Source organism: Dendrobates tinctorius, unplaced genomic scaffold, assembly GCF_039654945.1.
Source record: "Dendrobates tinctorius isolate UK_male_01 unplaced genomic scaffold, ASM3965494v1 ptg000301l, whole genome shotgun sequence".
NCBI classification, from domain to species: domain Eukaryota; kingdom Metazoa; phylum Chordata; class Amphibia; order Anura; family Dendrobatidae; genus Dendrobates; species Dendrobates tinctorius.
In genome coordinates, this window is record NW_027361968.1 from 1762038 (window position 1) to 1783660 (window position 21623).

Genomic DNA, 21623 nt, shown 5'->3' on the forward strand with positions numbered 1-21623 from the left:
TACAGCGAACACCTTATCGGATCTCAGAGGATGTGCAACAAGTCAAGCGCCAAGAGATCAATGAGATGTTAAGGCTGTGGGTGATTCGAAGGTCAAAAAGCGCGTGGGCCTCACCTGTAGTCCTCGTGCCTAAAAAGGATCGAATAACCCGGTTCTGTGTGGACTACAGGGGGCTCAACGCCATCACAACCTCTGATGCCCACCTGATGCCGCGCATCGAGGATCTGCTTGAGCGGTTGGCAAAAGCAAGGTACATATCCATCATGGATCTGAGTCGGGGATACTGGCAGATTCCCCTGAGCCCTGAGGTGCAGGAGAAATCCGCCTTTATCACCCCCTTTGGACTGTATGAGTCCACGGTCATGCCCTTCGGCATGAAAAATGCCCCTGCCACTTTCCAGCGGATGGTCAACCACCTGCTTCGGGGGCTGGAGGAGTATGCGGTGGCGTACTTGGATGACATCGCCATCTTCAGTTCCACCTGGGAGGAACACCTTCAGCATCTCCAGGAGGTGCTCAAGCGTCTTCACCAGGCAGGCCTGACTATCAAGCCGGGAAAGTGCCAGATGGGCATGAGCGAGGTCCACTACCTGGGGCACCGGGTAGGCGGGGGTTCCATGAGTCCGGAGCCAGAAAAGGTGGACGCAATCGCGTCCAGGCCCACCCCCAGGACCAAGAAACAGGTGAAGTCCTTCTTGGGCACTGCAGGGTACTATAGAAAGTTCGTGCAGGACTATAGCGCCCTTGCAAAACCCTTGACCAACCTCACCAAGCAGAGGCTTCCCCAAACAGTCAACTGGACAAATGACTGTGAGGCAGCCTTCCAAGCTTTGAAAACAGCCCTATGCAACTCTCCAGTGTTGAGAGCAGTCGACAGCAGTCGCCCGTTTCTGGTACAGACCGACGCCAGCGAGTTTGGCCTCGGTGCTGTGCTCAGCCAGGTCGACTCGGGGAACTAGGAGCACCCTGTGTTGTACCTGAGCTGGAAACTTTTGCCGAGGGAAGTGGCATACTCCACCATCGGGAAGGAGTGTCTGGCCATGGTGTAGGCACTGCAACGTTTGCAGCCCTACCTGTACGGGCGCACCTTCACGGTGGTAGCTGACCACAACCCTCTGAGCTGGTTGCACACAGTGTCCGGAACCAATGGAAGGTTGGTCCGCTGGAGCCTTGCCCTTCAACAGTACGACTTTACTGTACAACACAAAAAGGGCAGCGAACATGGAAATGCTGATGGGTTGTCCCGCCGGGGTGAACCCGCTGAGGTGCGCATGGCCGATTACCGACAGGCAATGCCTCCGTAGCGCCCTCTAAAAGGGGGAGGTGTAATGTACTGTAGATATGTTTCTGGAACATTCTAGAAAATCCCTCTGTCATGTAGCTGCAACCCCCCTCTTCCCCAACAACACACGCACCAGCGTCTTCCTGCGTGCAGCTCTGTGAAACCTGAAGCCTCAGTGTAGAATTCTTCCCTCCCCTCACCCTGCAAGGGATGTTAATTAAGCTGAGTGGAAAAGATATCTTTGTTCTGGCTGAGGCTGGATGTGTTGTGAGTTCATTTTCCCCTTCACCATTGAGGTCTGATGAACTCCCTCTTCTGGTGAAGGAAGGTAGTGAGGCTGATTACCAAGCACCTGGGCAGGATGATGATGACTGGGTGATGGGAATTACTGACTGGATATAAGGCAGCCGACGCCCTTCTGCCTTGCTGGTGATCTCTCTGAGGGATTCTAGGAGACCAGTCTGATTCCTGCTCCTCAAAAGCTAAGTTTTCTGCTCTACTTTTTGTATTTGTGTTTTGGTTTTGTTTTGCATTGTTTTCCTTGATTTCTGCCATTCCCTGCTGGGGTGAGCTGAATTCCTTTTTGATCTGTCTTCAGAAAATACCTGAGTACTGATATAGTCTTTTTGAAGCCTAGCATCGTCAGGGCTTTTTTCCCTATCAGCTGATGGCTCTTGTTTTGGTAGGGTTTTGGTGGATTACAGTCAGCAGCTTTTCTATCCTGTCCTATCTAGTTAGCTTGGGCCCCATCATTTGCTCAGCCTATCTTTCTATCTGTGTGAGTGTTTTTTCATCTTGCTTCACCGTCATTATATGTTGGAGGATGCCTATTGCTTTGGGGTCTGCTCTGGGGCAGTTTAGATTTCCCTTTCTGTCTTTAGGCTATGTAGTTCTCCGGCTGTGATCGAGGGGTCTAGGGCACCGTAGGAACCCCCCACGGCTACTGCTAGTTGTTGTTGATAGGTTCAGGGGTCTGCAATCCGATAGCTGCCAACTTCTCTGGTTTTCTGGACTTAGCTAGTATTTCTGTTTTTGCCTCCTACGGTGACTCATTCATAACAAGATGCCAGTATATGGGAAGTATTAAAACAAGTCATATTGCAAAAACCATACAACTCAGAGATATAATAACCATATCACTGTGTAGGCAATGAAAGCAGCTTACAAATCTCTAATTTTCATAATCCTAATCCCTCCAGAACCTGAGATATGGATTGCTCCCAAACAGAGTGTCCTAAGTATGGCATGCTTGGTGTCTTTGGATTCTTTTCGGTAAATCACAAACAATGATGCCCTATGTGTGTTGGTACGGGCTTTTCTCATTTAGATATAGTTATTCTAAGTTTTGTAGCCAAATCCTAACTTGGAGAGAGGGAGGTTGGACCTCTCCAGACCGCCCATTTTGTGAGGTCACAGACCCTAGACTATAGGTATTCCCTACCAAATTCCAGTCAGTTCAGTTGGAGTCCTCCTGCCAGAGAGACGTGCCGATGAGTGGGGATGTTTGGTTAAGCGCCCTTCCCCCAGCCACATGGTCTAATACCAACTACGCACATGTGAGTGTTACTTTCTGTTCTTTCATCCCCTTTGTTTTATATTTGTATTTGTACATATGTAATGTCTCAATTTATTACAACTTTTGTATTTGTAATCACTGCCCGACTTTGGGGAATAAATCGTAAAATTATCAGTTTGACTCCATGCTCTAAGAAACGAACTATGCGCCTTTTTAAGATAATCGCTACTAATTTCAGGGGTTTGTCATGGACTCTCTTAATTAACTCTTTGATTAAGTAAAGCGTGGCTGGTGGCAGCGTGGTGTGCACGGCTGGCTAGGCTAGCTGGCAGTACAGACGGGTCTTACATGCTGAATGAGGGGCTGTGGCCACAGCATTGATAATTCCCTTACTGCAGTAGTCTAGTGGCCCGTGCACAACAAGCAGCCCGTCCGGCGACTAATTATCCTTGGTGCAGTTCCCTGACTGACCAGAGGGTAAGGGGGGCGCCGGAGAGCTGCGAGTTCCAAAGTGGAAGTGGGATATACATAAATCCCCGCAGTTCTTGGAAGGTTGTTAGCAGTGGTGGGGCATCCAAAATACCCCCCTGCGGTAAATTGTTAGAGCAAGATTAGCTTGCTGTATTTTTGTCACGTGGTGCCGGTGGTGGGATAACTAAGATAAGCCCCCACTGTGCCTGTGATAGCCGTGTGCCAGCAGTGTGTCACGTCTGTCCGTCCGTCCGCTGACAAACCTGTGTCGGTGGTGGGATCGTGACATATTGGTGGCACAGGGTCCGCTGTCCGTCACAATTTGGCGACAGCGGTCCGGCCGTTCGTCACAATATTGGTGGCAGCGGTGGGCTGTTCCTCACAAGAGTGGTATCATAATTATACCTGCTTTAAGGTCTAGTGCAGGTGTGTGCAGTGCTATATTAGAAAGAAACATGAGATAATGAGCTGTAGAGCATAAAAGCGGGAGAAAAAAGGAAAAGAAAATAGTAAAAGATGAATGTATATCTGGTAAATCAGCTAGGATCAATATTGATTGTGCTTAATGGAGAGAATGTTCCATGGGGTAAAGGTAGGTTTCATTAAATCGCTAAAGCAATTTGCCTACAATAATAATGTGTATCAAAGTCAAAAATTAGGTATGAACAAGGCATATACAGTATTGAATAGAAATCTACCTGTTTGTGCTGCCTGTATAGAACCCGGTAGTCCAAGGCCCACATGGGGCTGAGAATGAGGAGAAACACAATAAATAAGGGAATACCGGTAGCAGTGCCTGGTAACAAAAGGTGGGCTGCTAGAAGGCTGTGTTCACACACAGCGTTTTTTTAGCGGTTTTGCCAATAAAACCGCTATAAAACCGCTAAAAATAAGCTTCCCATTAATTTCTATGCATTTTGTACTTTTTGTGCATATTGATGCGTTTTTTAACTGCGAAAAAAACGCATCACGGTAAAAAACGCAGCATGCTCATTCATTTCGTGGATTTTTCCACGTTTCTGGCTAGTTCAATGCATTTTGAAAACGCGCCGGAAAACATCAAAACCGCGCAAAAACGCGAAGACAAAAAAGGCGCAGTTTCTGGGAAGGGAGTCAGGTTTTTGAGCAGAAACTTTCACTTACCATGTGGATGTAGGTATCAGGTATGCAGGGCTAAACGCGGTATCCGCCGCTCGTTTGGTAGCCCCGTTTGTCATAACCAGCAGGTTTAAATAACAAGAAGGCGGGATTAAGCCCGCCCTAACCGGAAATGGAAAACCGGAAGTTCTAGGCTGGAAGCATCTATCAACTTGCGAGCCGTCCTGTACAATAGAAGCAGATGGGAGCTAGCGCCCACCAATGAAATGAATGGAGATGGGTCATGGGTGGAGGATGGCAGGGGCTAATGAGCTTCAAGACGGAGCCGACTATTAACTATTTATTAGATAGGCCTGTTTCGCACATCCGTTTTTTGGATGGATCTGCTTTAGCCACTAATGCAAGTCTCTGGTCAAAAAAAATGGCGGATCTGTTTTTTTGCTAAACGGCGGATTTTGACGGATGTTTGAAACAGGCCATAAGGAGTGAATGTAGCGTACATGTATTATAATGTATTTCAAGATAGATAGACCCCATAAGCTATTAAGTAAAATGTGTGCCTGATGAAAATATTTATTCATTATTTTGATTTACCAGGACGTTTGGAGATGTTGTAAGGAAAAAGCTTACAAGTGGTGAAATAGAGAATACAGTGGGGCAAAAAAGTATTTAGCCAGTCAGCAATAGTGCAAGTTCCACCACTTAAAAAGATGAGAGGCGTCTGTAATTTACATCATAGGTAGACCTCAACTATGGGAGACAAACTGAGAAAAAAAAATCCAGAAAATCACATTGTCTGTTTTTTTTTCATTTTATTTGCATATTATGGTGGAAAATAAGTATTTGGTCAGAAACAAAATTTCATCTCAATACTTTGTGATATATCCTTTGTTGGCAATGACAGAGGTCAAACGTTTTCTGTAAGTCTTCACAAGGTTGCCACACACTGTTGTTGGTATGTTGGCCCATTCCTCCATGCAGATCTCCTCTAGAGCAGTGATGTTTTTGGCTTTTCGCTTGGCAACACGGACTTTCAACTCCCTCCAAAGGTTTTCTATAGGGTTGAGATCTGGAGACTGGCTAGGCCACTCCAGGACCTTGAAATGCTTCTTACGAAGCCACTCCTTCGTTGCCCTGGCGGTGTGCTTTGGATCATTGTCATGCTGAAAGACCCAGCCACGTTTCATCTTCAATGCCCTTGCTGATGGAAGGAGGTTTGCACTCAAAATCTCACGATACATGGCCCCATTCATTCTTTCATGTACCCGGATCAGTCGTCCTGGCCCCTTTGCAGAGAAACAGCCCCAAAGCATGATGTTTCCACCACCATGCTTTACAGTAGGTATGGTGTTTGATGGATGCAACTCAGTATTCTTTTTCCTCCAAACACGACAAGTTGTGTTTCTACCAAACAGTTCCAGTTTGGTTTCATCAGACCATAGGACATTCTCCCAAAACTCCTCTGGATCATCCAAATGCTCTCTAGCAAACTTCAGACGGGCCCGGACATGTACAGGCTTAAGCAGTGGGACACGTCTGGCACTGCAGGATCTGAGTCCATGGTGGCGTAGTGTGTTACTTATGGTAGGCCTTGTTACATTGGTCCCAGCTCTCTGCAGTTCATTCACTAGGTCCCCCCGCGTGGTTCTGGGATTTTTGCTCACCGTTCTTGTGATCATTCTGACCCCACGGGGTTGGATTTTGCGTGGAGCACCAGATCGAGGGAGATTATCAGTGGTCTTGTATGTCTTCCATTTTCTAATTATTGCTCCCACAGTTGATTTCTTCACTCCAAGCTGGTTGGCTATTGCAGATTCAGTCTTCCCAGCCTGGTGCAGGGCTACAATTTTGTTTCGGGTGTCCTTTGACAGCTCTTTGGTCTTCACCATAGTGGAGTTTGGAGTCAGACTGTTTGAGGGTGTGCACAGGTGTCTTTTTATACTGATAACAAGTTTAAACAGGTGCCATTACTACAGGTAATGAGTGGAGGAAAGAGGAGACTCTTAAAGAAGAAGTTACAGGTCTGTGAGAGCCAGAAATCTTGATTGCTTGTTTCTGACCAAATACTTATTTTCCACCATAATATGCAAATAAAATGAAAAAAAAACAGACAATGTGATTTTCTGGATTTTTTTTTCTCAGTTTGTCTCCCATAGTTGAGGTCTACCTATGATGTAAATTACAGACGCCTCTCATCTTTTTAAGTGGTGGAACTTGCACTATTGCTGACTGACTAAATACTTTTTTGCCCCACTGTATATGCATTATATCCAGAAAATACGCTATCATCATCACTAACATTATTATATAAGAAAGACCAAAACACCAATACTAATATTTGCAGTCGGGCGAGGGTGGTGGAACAGTGCCCACTTACGCACCTCGGGGCTCTTCACCGCTTTCTTTTTTATCAATGTGATCATTTTTGCTCATTATTAAACTCCACAAAAACTTAAAAGAAAAGATTGTAAATAAGAAGTTGCTGAATAAAAAAACCAAACCAGCTCCTGCCTAAAAGACCAAACAGGTCGAAGAAGAAAACAACATCGACATCAAAAGGACGAGGAGATTCTTTCACTTTTACTTTGCCATCTGACGAGGAAACAAGCAGGTAAGAGGGATGGCGGGGATAAATGGGGGTGAGGTGTCCTCTTCTCCATCTGTGCCCCCAACTGAATATCTACACTAGCCAGAGCCCCCACTGCAGACCCCACAGCTGGAGGGTCCACAGACTCTGACAACCAGATGAGAGACTCAGGCCGGCCTCTAAGTTGTGGGTAGATTTCCCGGTGATGTTTTTGTAGGACCGTGCAGCTTGTATTCATGGTGCCACCTCTGCTCATCGTGTCCTAAGCTGCTGAGATGTCCACCCACCACCACGTCCACCACCCAGGACCTCTGTGAGACATGTGGCTATGGTGGACATTGCCCCTTGTTAAGTTTATCATTGTCATCCATGGTTTTTACATGAGGACAGTGTTAACCCTCGAATGTCATCACACCAAATATAATCTTTGCTATGGCTGAAAGCTGGTGAGCGGCCAGAGGAAATGCGAAATGTCGCAGATGTTTCACGGTAAGAACTTAGCCTTATTGGTAGGTCGGGGATATTGGTGCGTAAGGTCTAGCATGAGATCACACTAATGGGAGGATAGACGGTGGTCACCACATCTAAGCGTAAAGTACCGAGAATGTATAAGAAAACTTTATAGACAGGAATCCAGGCTCGGGGGTTGAATGTAGAAGACCTGGTCCTTATATGAAGGGGAAATGTCATGTAATAAGCAGGAGCTGGAGGGGACACAAGAAGTCAGACAGAGGAAAAACAGCAAACACCAAAGGTGGGCTCCCTCTCCATTGGCAATGACAGTGAACTCTCTTGCCGACCGTGCGATGTGAACAATGACAGTGCACTCTCTCACCAACTTAGATCGGCAATAATGATCCAGCAATAGAGCGCACTGCCAGTGCACATTGTAAGCTGAATATCTGCAGTGCATGGACCAGTGACGTCACCTGCGGGGGATTCTCAAATGAAGTATCATCTAAAAAGAAAGAGAAGCAGTTAGTGTAGATAGGGAAGGATCTGGAATTTTAATTTCCAGTATAATAATGAATCATTTTGATTATGGCTTGAAACAGAGATTTAGCATGAAAAATAATTGGAATTTCAGACCACCCCTTTAATTCTAATTTAGAATTAGTTGCTTGAAGTCACAATGGATTAAATAATGCTTTAATGGATCTTTTTCCTGTGTGATCTCACTTATCCAGCAGGGAATATGGGAGACGTGGATCTAAAACAGAGGATCCTGACCTACCGGTTGGAAGGCTCTAGCTTAGGAGATCTTGGCTACACACGTATCTTGCTCCAATTTTGTGGACTTGCCGGTCATGGCAAGTCCTCACTCATCAACTCCTTCATTTATACCTTAAATGGTGGAAGGTTCTCAGCGTCTGCCCCAGTGGCCACAGCACAGCAGAGCGGAGGAGGGTTCACTACCGAGAGATTACCATATGAGCTCACTGACATCATCACAATGGTGGACAATCGAGGATTTGGCAAAGCAGACAGCTTTGAGAGAGAAGAAGTTTATTCTCAGATGGGTAAGTCCTCTACTAGAACGCTACAGTGAGGGACAGAAATTTGCTGTTGGCCAAGATTAAGGCAAATCCTGCAGGGACATGTCGGCCAGTTCATGGCTCCTGTGTCTTTTGATGCCTTATTTTAACCATGATGGAATAAACATTAAGTCTTATTGGATCATCTCTGCATTGCTGGACTCTTTGTAAGTTTGGGTCTGTAGATCCAGGTAGATGTCTGAGTAACCGGAGAGTCCTCAGAACACTATTTGTCAGCTGTACGTGTACATAGGTTAGTTAGTTATATTAGTACATGTTCAAGTTCTCTACTAAGACTTGTACCAAGTATCACTCATTTACAGATGGTACCAAACTAGAGGTAAGGGGCAAAAACTAGAACACAAGTCCAAGGGTCCAAGAGTAGGAAACCAGCACCATAGATAATGAGTGCTACAGATGTCGCATTGCATTGCGCTGACCAGTTGTGATGGCCTCCATCATAAATTGCACTGTGGTTCTACTGATGGTCCATAATCCTGACTAATGAACTGTAGGAAAAGCGTTATTGAGTCTAATTATTATTCCTCCTTATCACAGAATCATAGAATGGTAGAGTTGGAAGGGACCTCCTGGGCCATCTGGTCCAACCCCCTGCTCAAAGCAGGATTCGCTAAATTATCCCAGTCAGATGGCTGTCCAGCCTCTGTTTGAAGACTTCCATTGAAGGAGAACTCACCACTTCTCGTGGCAGCCTGATGATATGATGTCATATCAGTAAATTCAGCCATTCACATTTCTCCATGTCTGTTAATGGTTCCGAGATTGATGAAGAGTAATCTCGAGTGAAAGGCGACCACAATCAGAACCAGATCTTCAGACATTGTCCAAAAGTCTTGTGTAAGGGATCAAGAAACTCAGAGGTATTTCCACAAAGAGACCTGACCGAATCCCACAGAATTTGGGGATTAGTGATGGTCCAGTCTTGGGACCAGCGGTGGCAGCAGATCCTTCCTGACTTCACTGTGGTGAAAGCTGTGAATATTACGTAACATGAGGAAGATGAAGAGTATTGATGACAAGTAGGATAAATCACGAGCCGTTGTTCCTGCATTATGTTTATTAGGTCATTTCTTCTATCATTCCAGCAAACATCCAACCTCTAAATGAAAAAGTAAAATGGAATTGGAACTATGAGGAGAGAATGAACCTGGTGACCACAGCTAAACGGAACACTACTGATCTGCTGGTGCCAATATATGTCCGCAGGTGAGACGGATACAAACACAGGTGAACCGCAAGTGCCAACATCTCCTTAACACAACTTATCTCAGAATACAAATTACAAAGTTTTCACTACAAATATTTAAAAAGTATGATCCACCGGGTACTGACTATACTTATCCTCTACTGATCCTGAGATTCATCCTGTATTATATCCCAGAGCTGCACTCACTATTCTGCTGGTGCAGTCACTGTGTACATACATTACATTACTGATCCTGAGTTACATCCTGTATTATACCCCAGAGCTGCACTCACTGTTCTGCTGGTGCAGTCACTGTGTACATACATTACATTCCTGATCCTGAGTTATCTCCTGTATTATACCCCAGAGCTGCACTCACTATTCTGCTGGTGCAGTCACTGTGTACATACATTACATTACTGATCCTGAGATTCAACCTGTATTATACTCCAGAGCTGCACTCACTATTCTGCTGGTGCAGTCACTGTGTACATACATTACATTACTGATCCTGAGATTCAACCTGTATTATACTCCAGAGCTGCACTCACTATTCTGCTGGTGCAGTCACTGTGTACATACATTACATTACTGACCTTAGTTACATCCTGTATTATACCCCAGAGCTGCACTCACTATTCTGCTGGTGCAGTCACTGTGTACATACATTACATAACTGATCCTGAGTTACATCTTGTATTATACCCCAGAGCTGCACTCACTATTCTGCTGGTGCAGTCACTGTGTACATACATTACATAACTGATCCTGAGTTACATCTTGTATTACACTCCAGAGCGGCACTCACTATTCTGCTGGTGCAGTCACTGTGTACATACATTACATAACTGATCCTGAGTTACATCCTGTATTATACTCCAGAGCTGCACTCACTATTCTGCTGGTGCAGTCACTGTGTACATACATTACATTACTGATCCTGAGTTACCTCCTGTATTATACCCCAGAGCTGCACTCACTATTCTGCTGGTGCAGTCACTGTGTACATACATTACATTACTGATCGTGAGTTCCATCCTGTATTATACCCCAGAGCTGCACTCACTATTCTGCTGGTGCAGTCACTGTGTACATACATTACATTACTTATCCTGAGTTACCTCCTTTATTATACCCCAGAGCTGCACTCACTATTCTGCTGGTGCAGTCACTGTGTACATACATTACATAACTGATCCTGAGTTACATCTTGTATTATACTCCAGAGCTGCACTCACTATTCTGCTGGTGCAGTCACTGTGTACATACATTACATTACTGATCCTGAGTTACATCCTGTATTATACTCCAGAGCTGCACTCACTATTCTGCTGGTGCAGTCACTGTGTACATACATTACATTACTGATCCTGAGTTACATCCTGTATTATACCCCAGAGCTGCACTCACTATTCTGCTGGTGCAGTCACTGTGTACATACATTACATCACTGATCCTGAGATTCATCCTGTATTATACCCCAGAGCTGCACTCACTATTCTGCTGGAGCAGTCACTGTGTACATACATTACATTACTGATCCTGAGTTACATCCTGTATTATACTCCAGAGCAGCACTCACTATTCTGCTGGTGCAGTCACTGTGTACATACATTACATTACTGATCCTGAGTTACATCCTGTATTATACTCCAGAGCTGCACTCACTATTCTGCTGGTGCAGTCACTGTTTACATACATGACATTACTGATCCTGAGTTACATCCTGTATTATACCCCAGCGCTGCACTCACTATTCTGCTGGTGCAGTTACTGTGTACATACATTACATTACTGATCCTGAGATTCATCCTGTATTATACCCCAGAGCTGCACTCACTATTCTGCTGGAGCAGTCACTGTGTACATACATTACATTACTGATCCTGAGTTACATCCTGTATTATACTCCAGAGCTGCACTCACTATTCTGCTGGGGCAGACACTGTGTACATACATTACATTACTGATCCTGAGTTACATCCTGTATTATACTCCAGAGCTGCACTCACTATTCTGCTGGTGCAGTCACTGTGTACATACATTACATTACTGATCCTGAGTTACCTCCTTTATTATACCCCAGAGCTGCACTCACTATTCTGCTGGTGCAGTCACTGTGTACATACATTACATAACTGATCCTGAGTTACATCTTGTATTATACTCCAGAGCTGCACTCACTATTCTGCTGGTGCAGTCACTGTGTACATACATTACATTACTGATCTTGAGTTACATCCTGTATTATACTCCAGAGCTGCACTCACTATTCTGCTGGTGCAGTCACTGTGTACATACATTACATTACTGATCCTGAGTTACATCCTGTATTATACCCCAGAGCTGCACTCACTATTCTGCTGGTGCAGTCACTGTGTACATACATTACATTACTGATCCTGAGATTCATCCTGTATTATACCCCAGAGCTGCACTCACTATTCTGCTGGAGCAGTCACTGTGTACATACATTACATTACTGATCCTGAGTTACATCCTGTATTATACTCCAGAGCTGCACTCACTATTCTGCTGGTGCAGACACTGTGTACATACATTACATTACTGATCCTGAGTTACATCCTGTATTATACTCCAGAGCTGCACCCACTATTCTGCTGGTGCAGTCACTGTGTACATACATTACATTACTGATCCTGAGTTACATCCTGTATTATACTCCAGAGCGGCACTCACTATTCTGCTGGTGCAGTCACTGTGTACATACATTACATTACTGATCCTGAGATTCATCCTGTATTATACCCCAGAGCTGCACTCACTATTCTGCTGGAGCAGTCACTGTGTACATACATTACATTACTGATACTGAGTTACATCCTGTATTATACTCCAGAGCTGCACTCACTATTCTGCTGGTGCAGACACTGTGTACATACATTACATTACTGATCCTGAGTTACATTCTGTATTATACTCCAGAGCTGCACCCACTATTCTGCTGGTGCAGTCACTGTGTACATACATTACATTACTGATCCTGAGTTACATCCTGTATTATACTCCAGAGCGGCACTCACTATTCTGCTGGTGCAGTCACTGTTTACATACATTACATTACTGATCCTGAGTTACATCCTGTATTATACCCCAGCGCTGCACTCACTATTCTGCTGGTGCAGTCACTGTGTACATACATTACATTACTGATCCTGAGATTCATCCTGTATTATACCCCAGAGCTGCACTCACTATTCTGCTGGAGCAGTCACTGTGTACATACTGTACATTACATTACTGATCCTGAGTTACATCCTGTATTATACTCCAGAGCTGCACTCACTATTCTGCTGGGGCAGACACTGTGTACATACATTACATTACTGATCCTGAGTTACATCCTGTATTATACTCCAGAGCTTCACCCACTATTCTGCTGGTGCAGTCACTGTGTACATACATTACATTACTGATCCTGAGTTACATCCTGTATTATACTCCAGAGCTGCACTCACTATTCTGCTGGTGCAGTCACTGTGTACATACATTACATTACTGATCCTGGGTTACATCCTGTATTATACTCCAGAGCTGCACTCACTATTCTGCTGGTGCAGTCACTGTGTACATACATTACATTACTGATCCTGAGTTACCTCCTTTATTATACCCCAGAGCTGCACTCACTATTCTGCTGGTGCAGTCACTGTGTACATTATTATACTCCAGAGCTGCACTCACTATTCTGCTGGTGCAGTCACTGTGTACATACATTACATTACTGATCCTGAGTTACCTCCTTTATTATACCCCAGAGCTGCACTCACTATTCTGCTGGTGCAGTCACTGTGTACATACATTACATTACTGATCCTGAGTTACATCCTGTATTATACTCCAGAGCTGCACTCACTATTCTGCTGGTGCAGTCACTGTGTACATACATTACATTACTGATGCTGAATTACATCCTGTATTATACCCCAGAGCTGCACTCACTATTCTGCTGGTGCAGTCACTGTGTACATACATTACATTACTGATCCTGAGTTACATCCTGTATTATACTCCAGAGCTGCACTCACTATTCTGCTGGTGCAGTCACTGTGTACATACATTACATTACTGATCCTGAGTTACCTCCTTTATTATACCCCAGAGCTGCACTCACTATTCTGCTGGTGCAGTCACTGTGTACATACATTACATAACTGATCCTGAGTTACATCTTGTATTATACTCCAGAGCTGCACTCACTATTCTGCTGGTGCAGTCACTGTGTACATACATTACATTACTGATCTTGAGTTACATCCTGTATTATACTCCAGAGCTGCACTCACTATTCTGCTGGTGCAGTCACTGTGTACATACATTACATTACTGATCCTGAGTTACATCCTGTATTATACCCCAGAGCTGCACTCACTATTCTGCTGGTGCAGTCACTGTGTACATACATTACATTACTGATCCTGAGATTCATCCTGTATTATACCCCAGAGCTGCACTCACTATTCTGCTGGAGCAGTCACTGTGTACATACATTACATTACTGATCCTGAGTTACATCCTGTATTATACTCCAGAGCTGCACTCACTATTCTGCTGGTGCAGACACTGTGTACATACATTACATTACTGATCCTGAGTTACATCCTGTATTATACTCCAGAGCTGCACCCACTATTCTGCTGGTGCAGTCACTGTGTACATACATTACATTACTGATCCTGAGTTACATCCTGTATTATACTCCAGAGCGGCACTCACTATTCTGCTGGTGCAGTCACTGTGTACATACATTACATTACTGATCCTGAGATTCATCCTGTATTATACCCCAGAGCTGCACTCACTATTCTGCTGGAGCAGTCACTGTGTACATACATTACATTACTGATCCTGAGTTACATCCTGTATTATACTCCAGAGCTGCACTCACTATTCTGCTGGTGCAGACACTGTGTACATACATTACATTACTGATCCTGAGTTACATTCTGTATTATACTCCAGAGCTGCACCCACTATTCTGCTGGTGCAGTCACTGTGTACATACATTACATTACTGATCCTGAGTTACATCCTGTATTATACTCCAGAGCGGCACTCACTATTCTGCTGGTGCAGTCACTGTTTACATACATTACATTACTGATCCTGAGTTACATCCTGTATTATACCCCAGCGCTGCACTCACTATTCTGCTGGTGCAGTCACTGTGTACATACATTACATTACTGATCCTGAGATTCATCCTGTATTATACCCCAGAGCTGCACTCACTATTCTGCTGGAGCAGTCACTGTGTACATACTGTACATTACATTACTGATCCTGAGTTACATCCTGTATTATACTCCAGAGCTGCACTCACTATTCTGCTGGGGCAGACACTGTGTACATACATTACATTACTGATCCTGAGTTACATCCTGTATTATACTCCAGAGCTTCACCCACTATTCTGCTGGTGCAGTCACTGTGTACATACATTACATTACTGATCCTGAGTTACATCCTGTATTATACTCCAGAGCTGCACTCACTATTCTGCTGGTGCAGTCACTGTGTACATACATTACATTACTGATCCTGGGTTACATCCTGTATTATACTCCAGAGCTGCACTCACTATTCTGCTGGTGCAGTCACTGTGTACATACATTACATTACTGATCCTGAGTTACCTCCTTTATTATACCCCAGAGCTGCACTCACTATTCTGCTGGTGCAGTCACTGTGTACATACATTACATTACTGATCCTTGATCACATCTTGTATTATACTCCAGAGCTGCACTCACTATTCTGCTGGTGCAGTCACTGTGTACATACATTACATTACTGATCCTGAGTTACCTCCTTTATTATACCCCAGAGCTGCACTCACTATTCTGCTGGTGCAGTCACTGTGTACATACATTACATTACTGATCCTGAGTTACATCCTGTATTATACTCCAGAGCTGCACTCACTATTCTGCTGGTGCAGTCACTGTGTACATACATTACATTACTGATGCTGAATTACATCCTGTATTATACCCCAGAGCTGCACTCACTATTCTGCTGGTGCAGTCACTGTGTACATACATTACATTACTGATCCTGAGTTACATCCTGTATTATACTCCAGAGCTGCACTCACTATTCTGCTGGTGCAGTCACTGTGTACATACATTACATTACTGATGCTGAATTACATCCTGTATTATACTCCAGAGCTGCACTCACTATTCTGCTGGTGCAGTCACTGTGTACATACATTACATTACTGATCCTGGGTTACATCCTGTATTATACCCCAGAGCTGCACTCACTATTCTGCTGGTGCAGTCACTGTGTACATAGATTACATTACTGATCCTGAGTTACATCCTGTATTATACTCCAGAGCTGCACTCACTATTCTGCTGGTGCAGTCACTGTGTACATACATTACATAACTGATCCTGAGTTACATCCTGTATTATACTCCAGAGCTGCACTCACTATTCTGCTGGTGCAGTCACTGTGTACATACATTACATTACTGATCCTGAGTTACCTCCTGTATTATACCCCAGAGCTGCACTCACTATTCTGCTGGTGCAGTGACTGTGTACATACATTACATTACTGATCCTGAGTTCCATCCTGTATTATACCCCAGAGCTGCACTCACTATTCTGCTGGTGCAGTCACTGTGTACATACATTACATTACTGATCCTGAGTTACCTCCTTTATTATACCCCAGAGCTGCACTCACTATTCTGCTGGTGCAGTCACTGTGTACATACATTACATAACTGATCCTGAGTTACATCTTGTATTATACTCCAGAGCTGCACTCACTATTCTGCTGGTGCAGTCACTGTGTACATACATTACATAACTGATCCTGAGTTACATCCTGTATTATACTCCAGAGCTGCACTCACTATTCTGCTGGTGCAGTCACTGTGTACATACATTACATTACTGATCTTGAGTTACATCCTGTATTATACTCCAGAGCTGCACTCACTATTCTGCTGGTGCAGTCACTGTGTACATACATTACATTACTGATCCTGAGTTACATCCTGTATTATACCCCAGAGCTGCACTCACTATTCTGCTGGTGCAGTCACTGTGTACATACATTACATTACTGATCCTGAGATTCATCCTGTATTATACCCCAGAGCTGCACTCACTATTCTGCTGGAGCAGTCACTGTGTACATACATTACATTACTGATCCTGAGTTACATCCTGTATTATACTCCAGAGCTGCACCCACTATTCTGCTGGTGCAGTCACTGTGTACATACATTACATTACTGATCCTGAGTTACATCCTGTATTATACTCCAGAGCGGCACTCACTATTCTGCTGGTGCAGTCACTGTTTACATACATTACATTACTGATCCTGAGTTACATCCTGTATTATACCCCAGCGCTGCACTCACTATTCTGCTGGTGCAGTCACTGTGTACATACATTACATTACTGATCCTGAGATTCATCCTGTATTATACCCCAGAGCTGCACTCACTATTCTGCTGGAGCAGTCACTGTGTACATACATTACATTACTGATCCTGAGTTACATCCTGTATTATACTCCAGAGCTGCACTCACTATTCTGCTGGTGCAGACACTGTGTACATACATTACATTACTGATCCTGAGTTACATTCTGTATTATACTCCAGAGCTGCACCCACTATTCTGCTGGTGCAGTCACTGTGTACATACATTACATTACTGATCCTGAGTTACATCCTGTATTATACTCCAGAGCGGCACTCACTATTCTGCTGGTGCAGTCACTGTTTACATACATTACATTACTGATCCTGAGTTACATCCTGTATTATACCCCAGCGCTGCACTCACTATTCTGCTGGTGCAGTCACTGTGTACATACATTACATTACTGATCCTGAGATTCATCCTGTATTATACCCCAGAGCTGCACTCACTATTCTGCTGGAGCAGTCACTGTGTACATACTGTACATTACATTACTGATCCTGAGTTACATCCTGTATTATACTCCAGAGCTGCACTCACTATTCTGCTGGGGCAGACACTGTGTACATACATTACATTACTGATCCTGAGTTACATCCTGTATTATACTCCAGAGCTTCACCCACTATTCTGCTGGTGCAGTCACTGTGTACATACATTACATTACTGATCCTGAGTTACATCCTGTATTATACTCCAGAGCTGCACTCACTATTCTGCTGGTGCAGTCACTGTGTACATACATTACATTACTGATCCTGGGTTACATCCTGTATTATACTCCAGAGCTGCACTCACTATTCTGCTGGTGCAGTCACTGTGTACATACATTACATTACTGATCCTGAGTTACCTCCTTTATTATACCCCAGAGCTGCACTCACTATTCTGCTGGTGCAGTCACTGTGTACATACATTACATTACTGATCCTTGATCACATCTTGTATTATACTCCAGAGCTGCACTCACTATTCTGCTGGTGCAGTCACTGTGTACATACATTACATTACTGATCCTGAGTTACCTCCTTTATTATACCCCAGAGCTGCACTCACTATTCTGCTTGTGCAGTCACTGTGTACATACATTACATTACTGATCCTGAGTTACATCCTGTATTATACTCCAGAGCTGCACTCACTATTCTGCTGGTGCAGTCACTGTGTACATACATTACATTACTGATGCTGAATTACATCCTGTATTATACCCCAGAGCTGCACTCACTATTCTGCTGGTGCAGTCACTGTGTACATACATTACATTACTGATCCTGAGTTACATCCTGTATTATACTCCAGAGCTGCACTCACTATTCTGCTGGTGCAGTCACTGTGTACATACATTACATTACTGATGCTGAATTACATCCTGTATTATACTCCAGAGCTGCACTCACTATTCTGCTGGTGCAGTCACTGTGTACATACATTACATTACTGATCCTGGGTTACATCCTGTATTATACCCCAGAGCTGCACTCACTATTCTGCTGGTGCAGTCACTGTGTACATACATTACATTACTGATCCTGAGTTACATCCTGTATTATACTCCAGAGCTGCACTCACTATTCTGCTGGTGCAGTCACTGTGTACATACATTACATTACTGATCCTGAGTTACATCCTGTATTATATCCCAGAGCTGCACTCACTATTCTGCTGATGCAGTCACTGTGTACATACATTACATTACTGATCCTGAGTTACATCCTGTATTATATCCCAGAGCTGCACTCACTATTCTGCTGGTGCAGTCACTGTGTACATACATTACATTACTGATCCTGGGTTACATCTTGTATTATACCCCAGAGCTGCACTCACTATTCTGCTGGTGCAGTCACTGTGTACATACATTACATTACTGATCCTGAGTTACATCCTGTATTATACTCCAGAGCTGCACTCACTATTCTGCTGGTGCAGTCACTGTGTACATACATTACATTACTGATGCTGAATTACATCCTGTATTATACCCCAGAGCTGCACTCACTATTCTGCTGGTGCAGTCACTGTGTACATACATTACATTACTGATCCTGAGTTACATCCTGTATTATACTCCAGAGCTGCACTCACTATTCTGCTGGTGCAGTCACTGTGTACATACATTACATTACTGATGCTGAATTACATCCTGTATTATACTCCAGAGCTGCACTCACTATTCTGCTGGTGCAGTCACTGTGTACATACATTACATTACTGATCCTGGGTTACATCCTGTATTATACCCCAGAGCTGCACTCACTATTCTGCTGGTGCAGTCACTGTGTACATACATTACATTACTGATCCTGAGTTACATCCTGTATTATACTCCAGAGCTGCACTCACTATTCTGCTGGTGCAGTCACTGTGTACATACATTACATTACTGATCCTGAGTTACATCCTGTATTATATCCCAGAGCTGCACTCACTATTCTGCTGATGCAGTCACTGTGTACATACATTATATTACTGATCCTGAGTTACATCCTGTATTATATCCCAGAGCTGCACTCACTATTCTGCTGGTGCAGTCACTGTGTACATACATTACATTACTGATCCTGGGTTACATCTTGTATTATACCCCAGAGCTGCACTCACTATTCTGCTGGTGCAGTCACTGTGTACATACATTACATTACTGATCCTGAGTTACATCCTGTATTATACTCCAGAGCTGCACTCACTATTCTGCTGGTGCAGTCACTGTGTACATACATTACATTACTGATGCTGAATTACATCCTGTATTATACCCCAGAGCTGCACTCACTATTCTGCTGGTGCAGTCACTGTGTACATACATTACATTACTGATCCTGAGTTACATCCTGTATTATACTCCAGAGCGGCACTCACTATTCTGCTGGTGCAGTCACTGTGTACATACATTACATTACTGATCCTGGGTTACATCTTGTATTATACCCCAGAGCTGCACTCACTATTCTGCTGGTGCAGTCACTGTGTACATACATTACATTACTGATCCTGAGTTACATCCTGTATTATACTCCAGAGCTGCACTCACTATTCTGCTGGTGCAGTCACTGTGTACATACATTACATTACTGATGCTGAATTACATCCTGTATTATACCCCAGAGCTGCACTCACTATTCTGCTGGTGCAGTCACTGTGTACATACATTACATTACTGATCCTGAGTTACATCCTGTATTATACTCCAGAGCGGCACTCACTATTCTGCTGGTGCAGTCACTGTGTACATACATTACATTACTGATCCTGGGTTACATCTTGTATTATACCCCAGAGCTGCACTCACTATTCTGCTGGTGCAGTCACTGTGTACATACATTACATTACTGATCCTGAGTTACATCCTGTATTATACTCCAGAGCTGCACTCACTATTCTGCTGGTGCAGTCACTGTGTACATACATTACATTACTGATGCTGAATTACATCCTGTATTATACCCCAGAGCTGCACTCACTATTCTGCTGGTGCAGTCACTGTGTACATACATTACATTACTGATCCTGTACTGTATAAGCAGTGCACAACACACTTGTAGGCAATGGGCCCTGCTGGTTTTGTGTGTGAACCTCAGTAATGGCCAAAACAAAAAAGTGCTGGAAGGTAAATTTAACAGCCACACTGGACACTAGCTAGCTACTCTCACTGATATACAACCGTCTAACTAACTACCCAAAATATACCTGTGGGAGAAATGTATAAAAATAATTTAATAATAAATGTGTGTCACTCCCCTGGATAAAGCACATCTGTGAAACACGCGTCGGGGCATTTGTGGTACCGTGGACGGGCATTTCATACAACATTATGGGTAAGCTATAAACTATATACTTCCCTTTGATTGTTTCCATGGATGTTTTATTTTGACCATTATGGTCTTCACTACATGCCCTTTCCTATCAGCCTGACATCCTAGATTCTCTTTTTGGACCTATTTAGGGTTGTTATCACTAAGCTACCCTATAGCCTGTTACTATTCCACCATACCACCTATTGTATCTGAGTACTATTCTTCTTTTGATTGTTTCCTCTGTGGTGTAATGACCACTGTGTCCGTTAGGGGGCGCTGTGTGGATGTCTCAAGAGAGAGGATGAGTGGCAGAATATGGAAGGACCGTTAAGTATCTCAAGGTGGGTGGCCTTGAGATGGAGACTTATGTATGTGTGTGGATCAGCAGTGACACTGCTGAGGTGTTGCTTCAATGTGTCAGGGAGAAGTCTCCAGGAAACTAGGGAGATGGGCGGACCTGGTTATCTAGAAACCCACCCAGGGGGTGTGTTTAAGGCCTCTTTCACACTTCAGTTTTTTGCATCAGCTAAAATCCGCCAAAAAGGCAGACAAGCGGATCCGTTCTTAACTGATGTGAACGGATGGCACAGGATCCGTTTTGAGACGGATCCTGAAAATGAGGAAATTTAAAGGTAACGCTGGGAGAGAGAGAGAG

General features: G+C 43.9%; 1 protein-coding gene across 1 annotated transcript in view; it reads left to right on the plus strand.

Annotated features, from left to right (window-relative positions):
* The first annotated feature begins 6699 nt into the window (after nt 1-6699).
* Nucleotides 6700-21623, plus strand: part of LOC141073450 (uncharacterized) — a 47401-nt gene continuing 32477 nt past the window's right edge. The window contains exons 1-3 of the mRNA XM_073560675.1: nt 6700-6978; nt 8142-8474; nt 9596-9716. Coding sequence (XP_073416776.1) covers nt 8150-8474; nt 9596-9716 — 446 coding nt within the window. The 5' untranslated portion in view covers nt 6700-6978; nt 8142-8149. The remainder of the gene's footprint in view (nt 6979-8141; nt 8475-9595; nt 9717-21623) is intronic.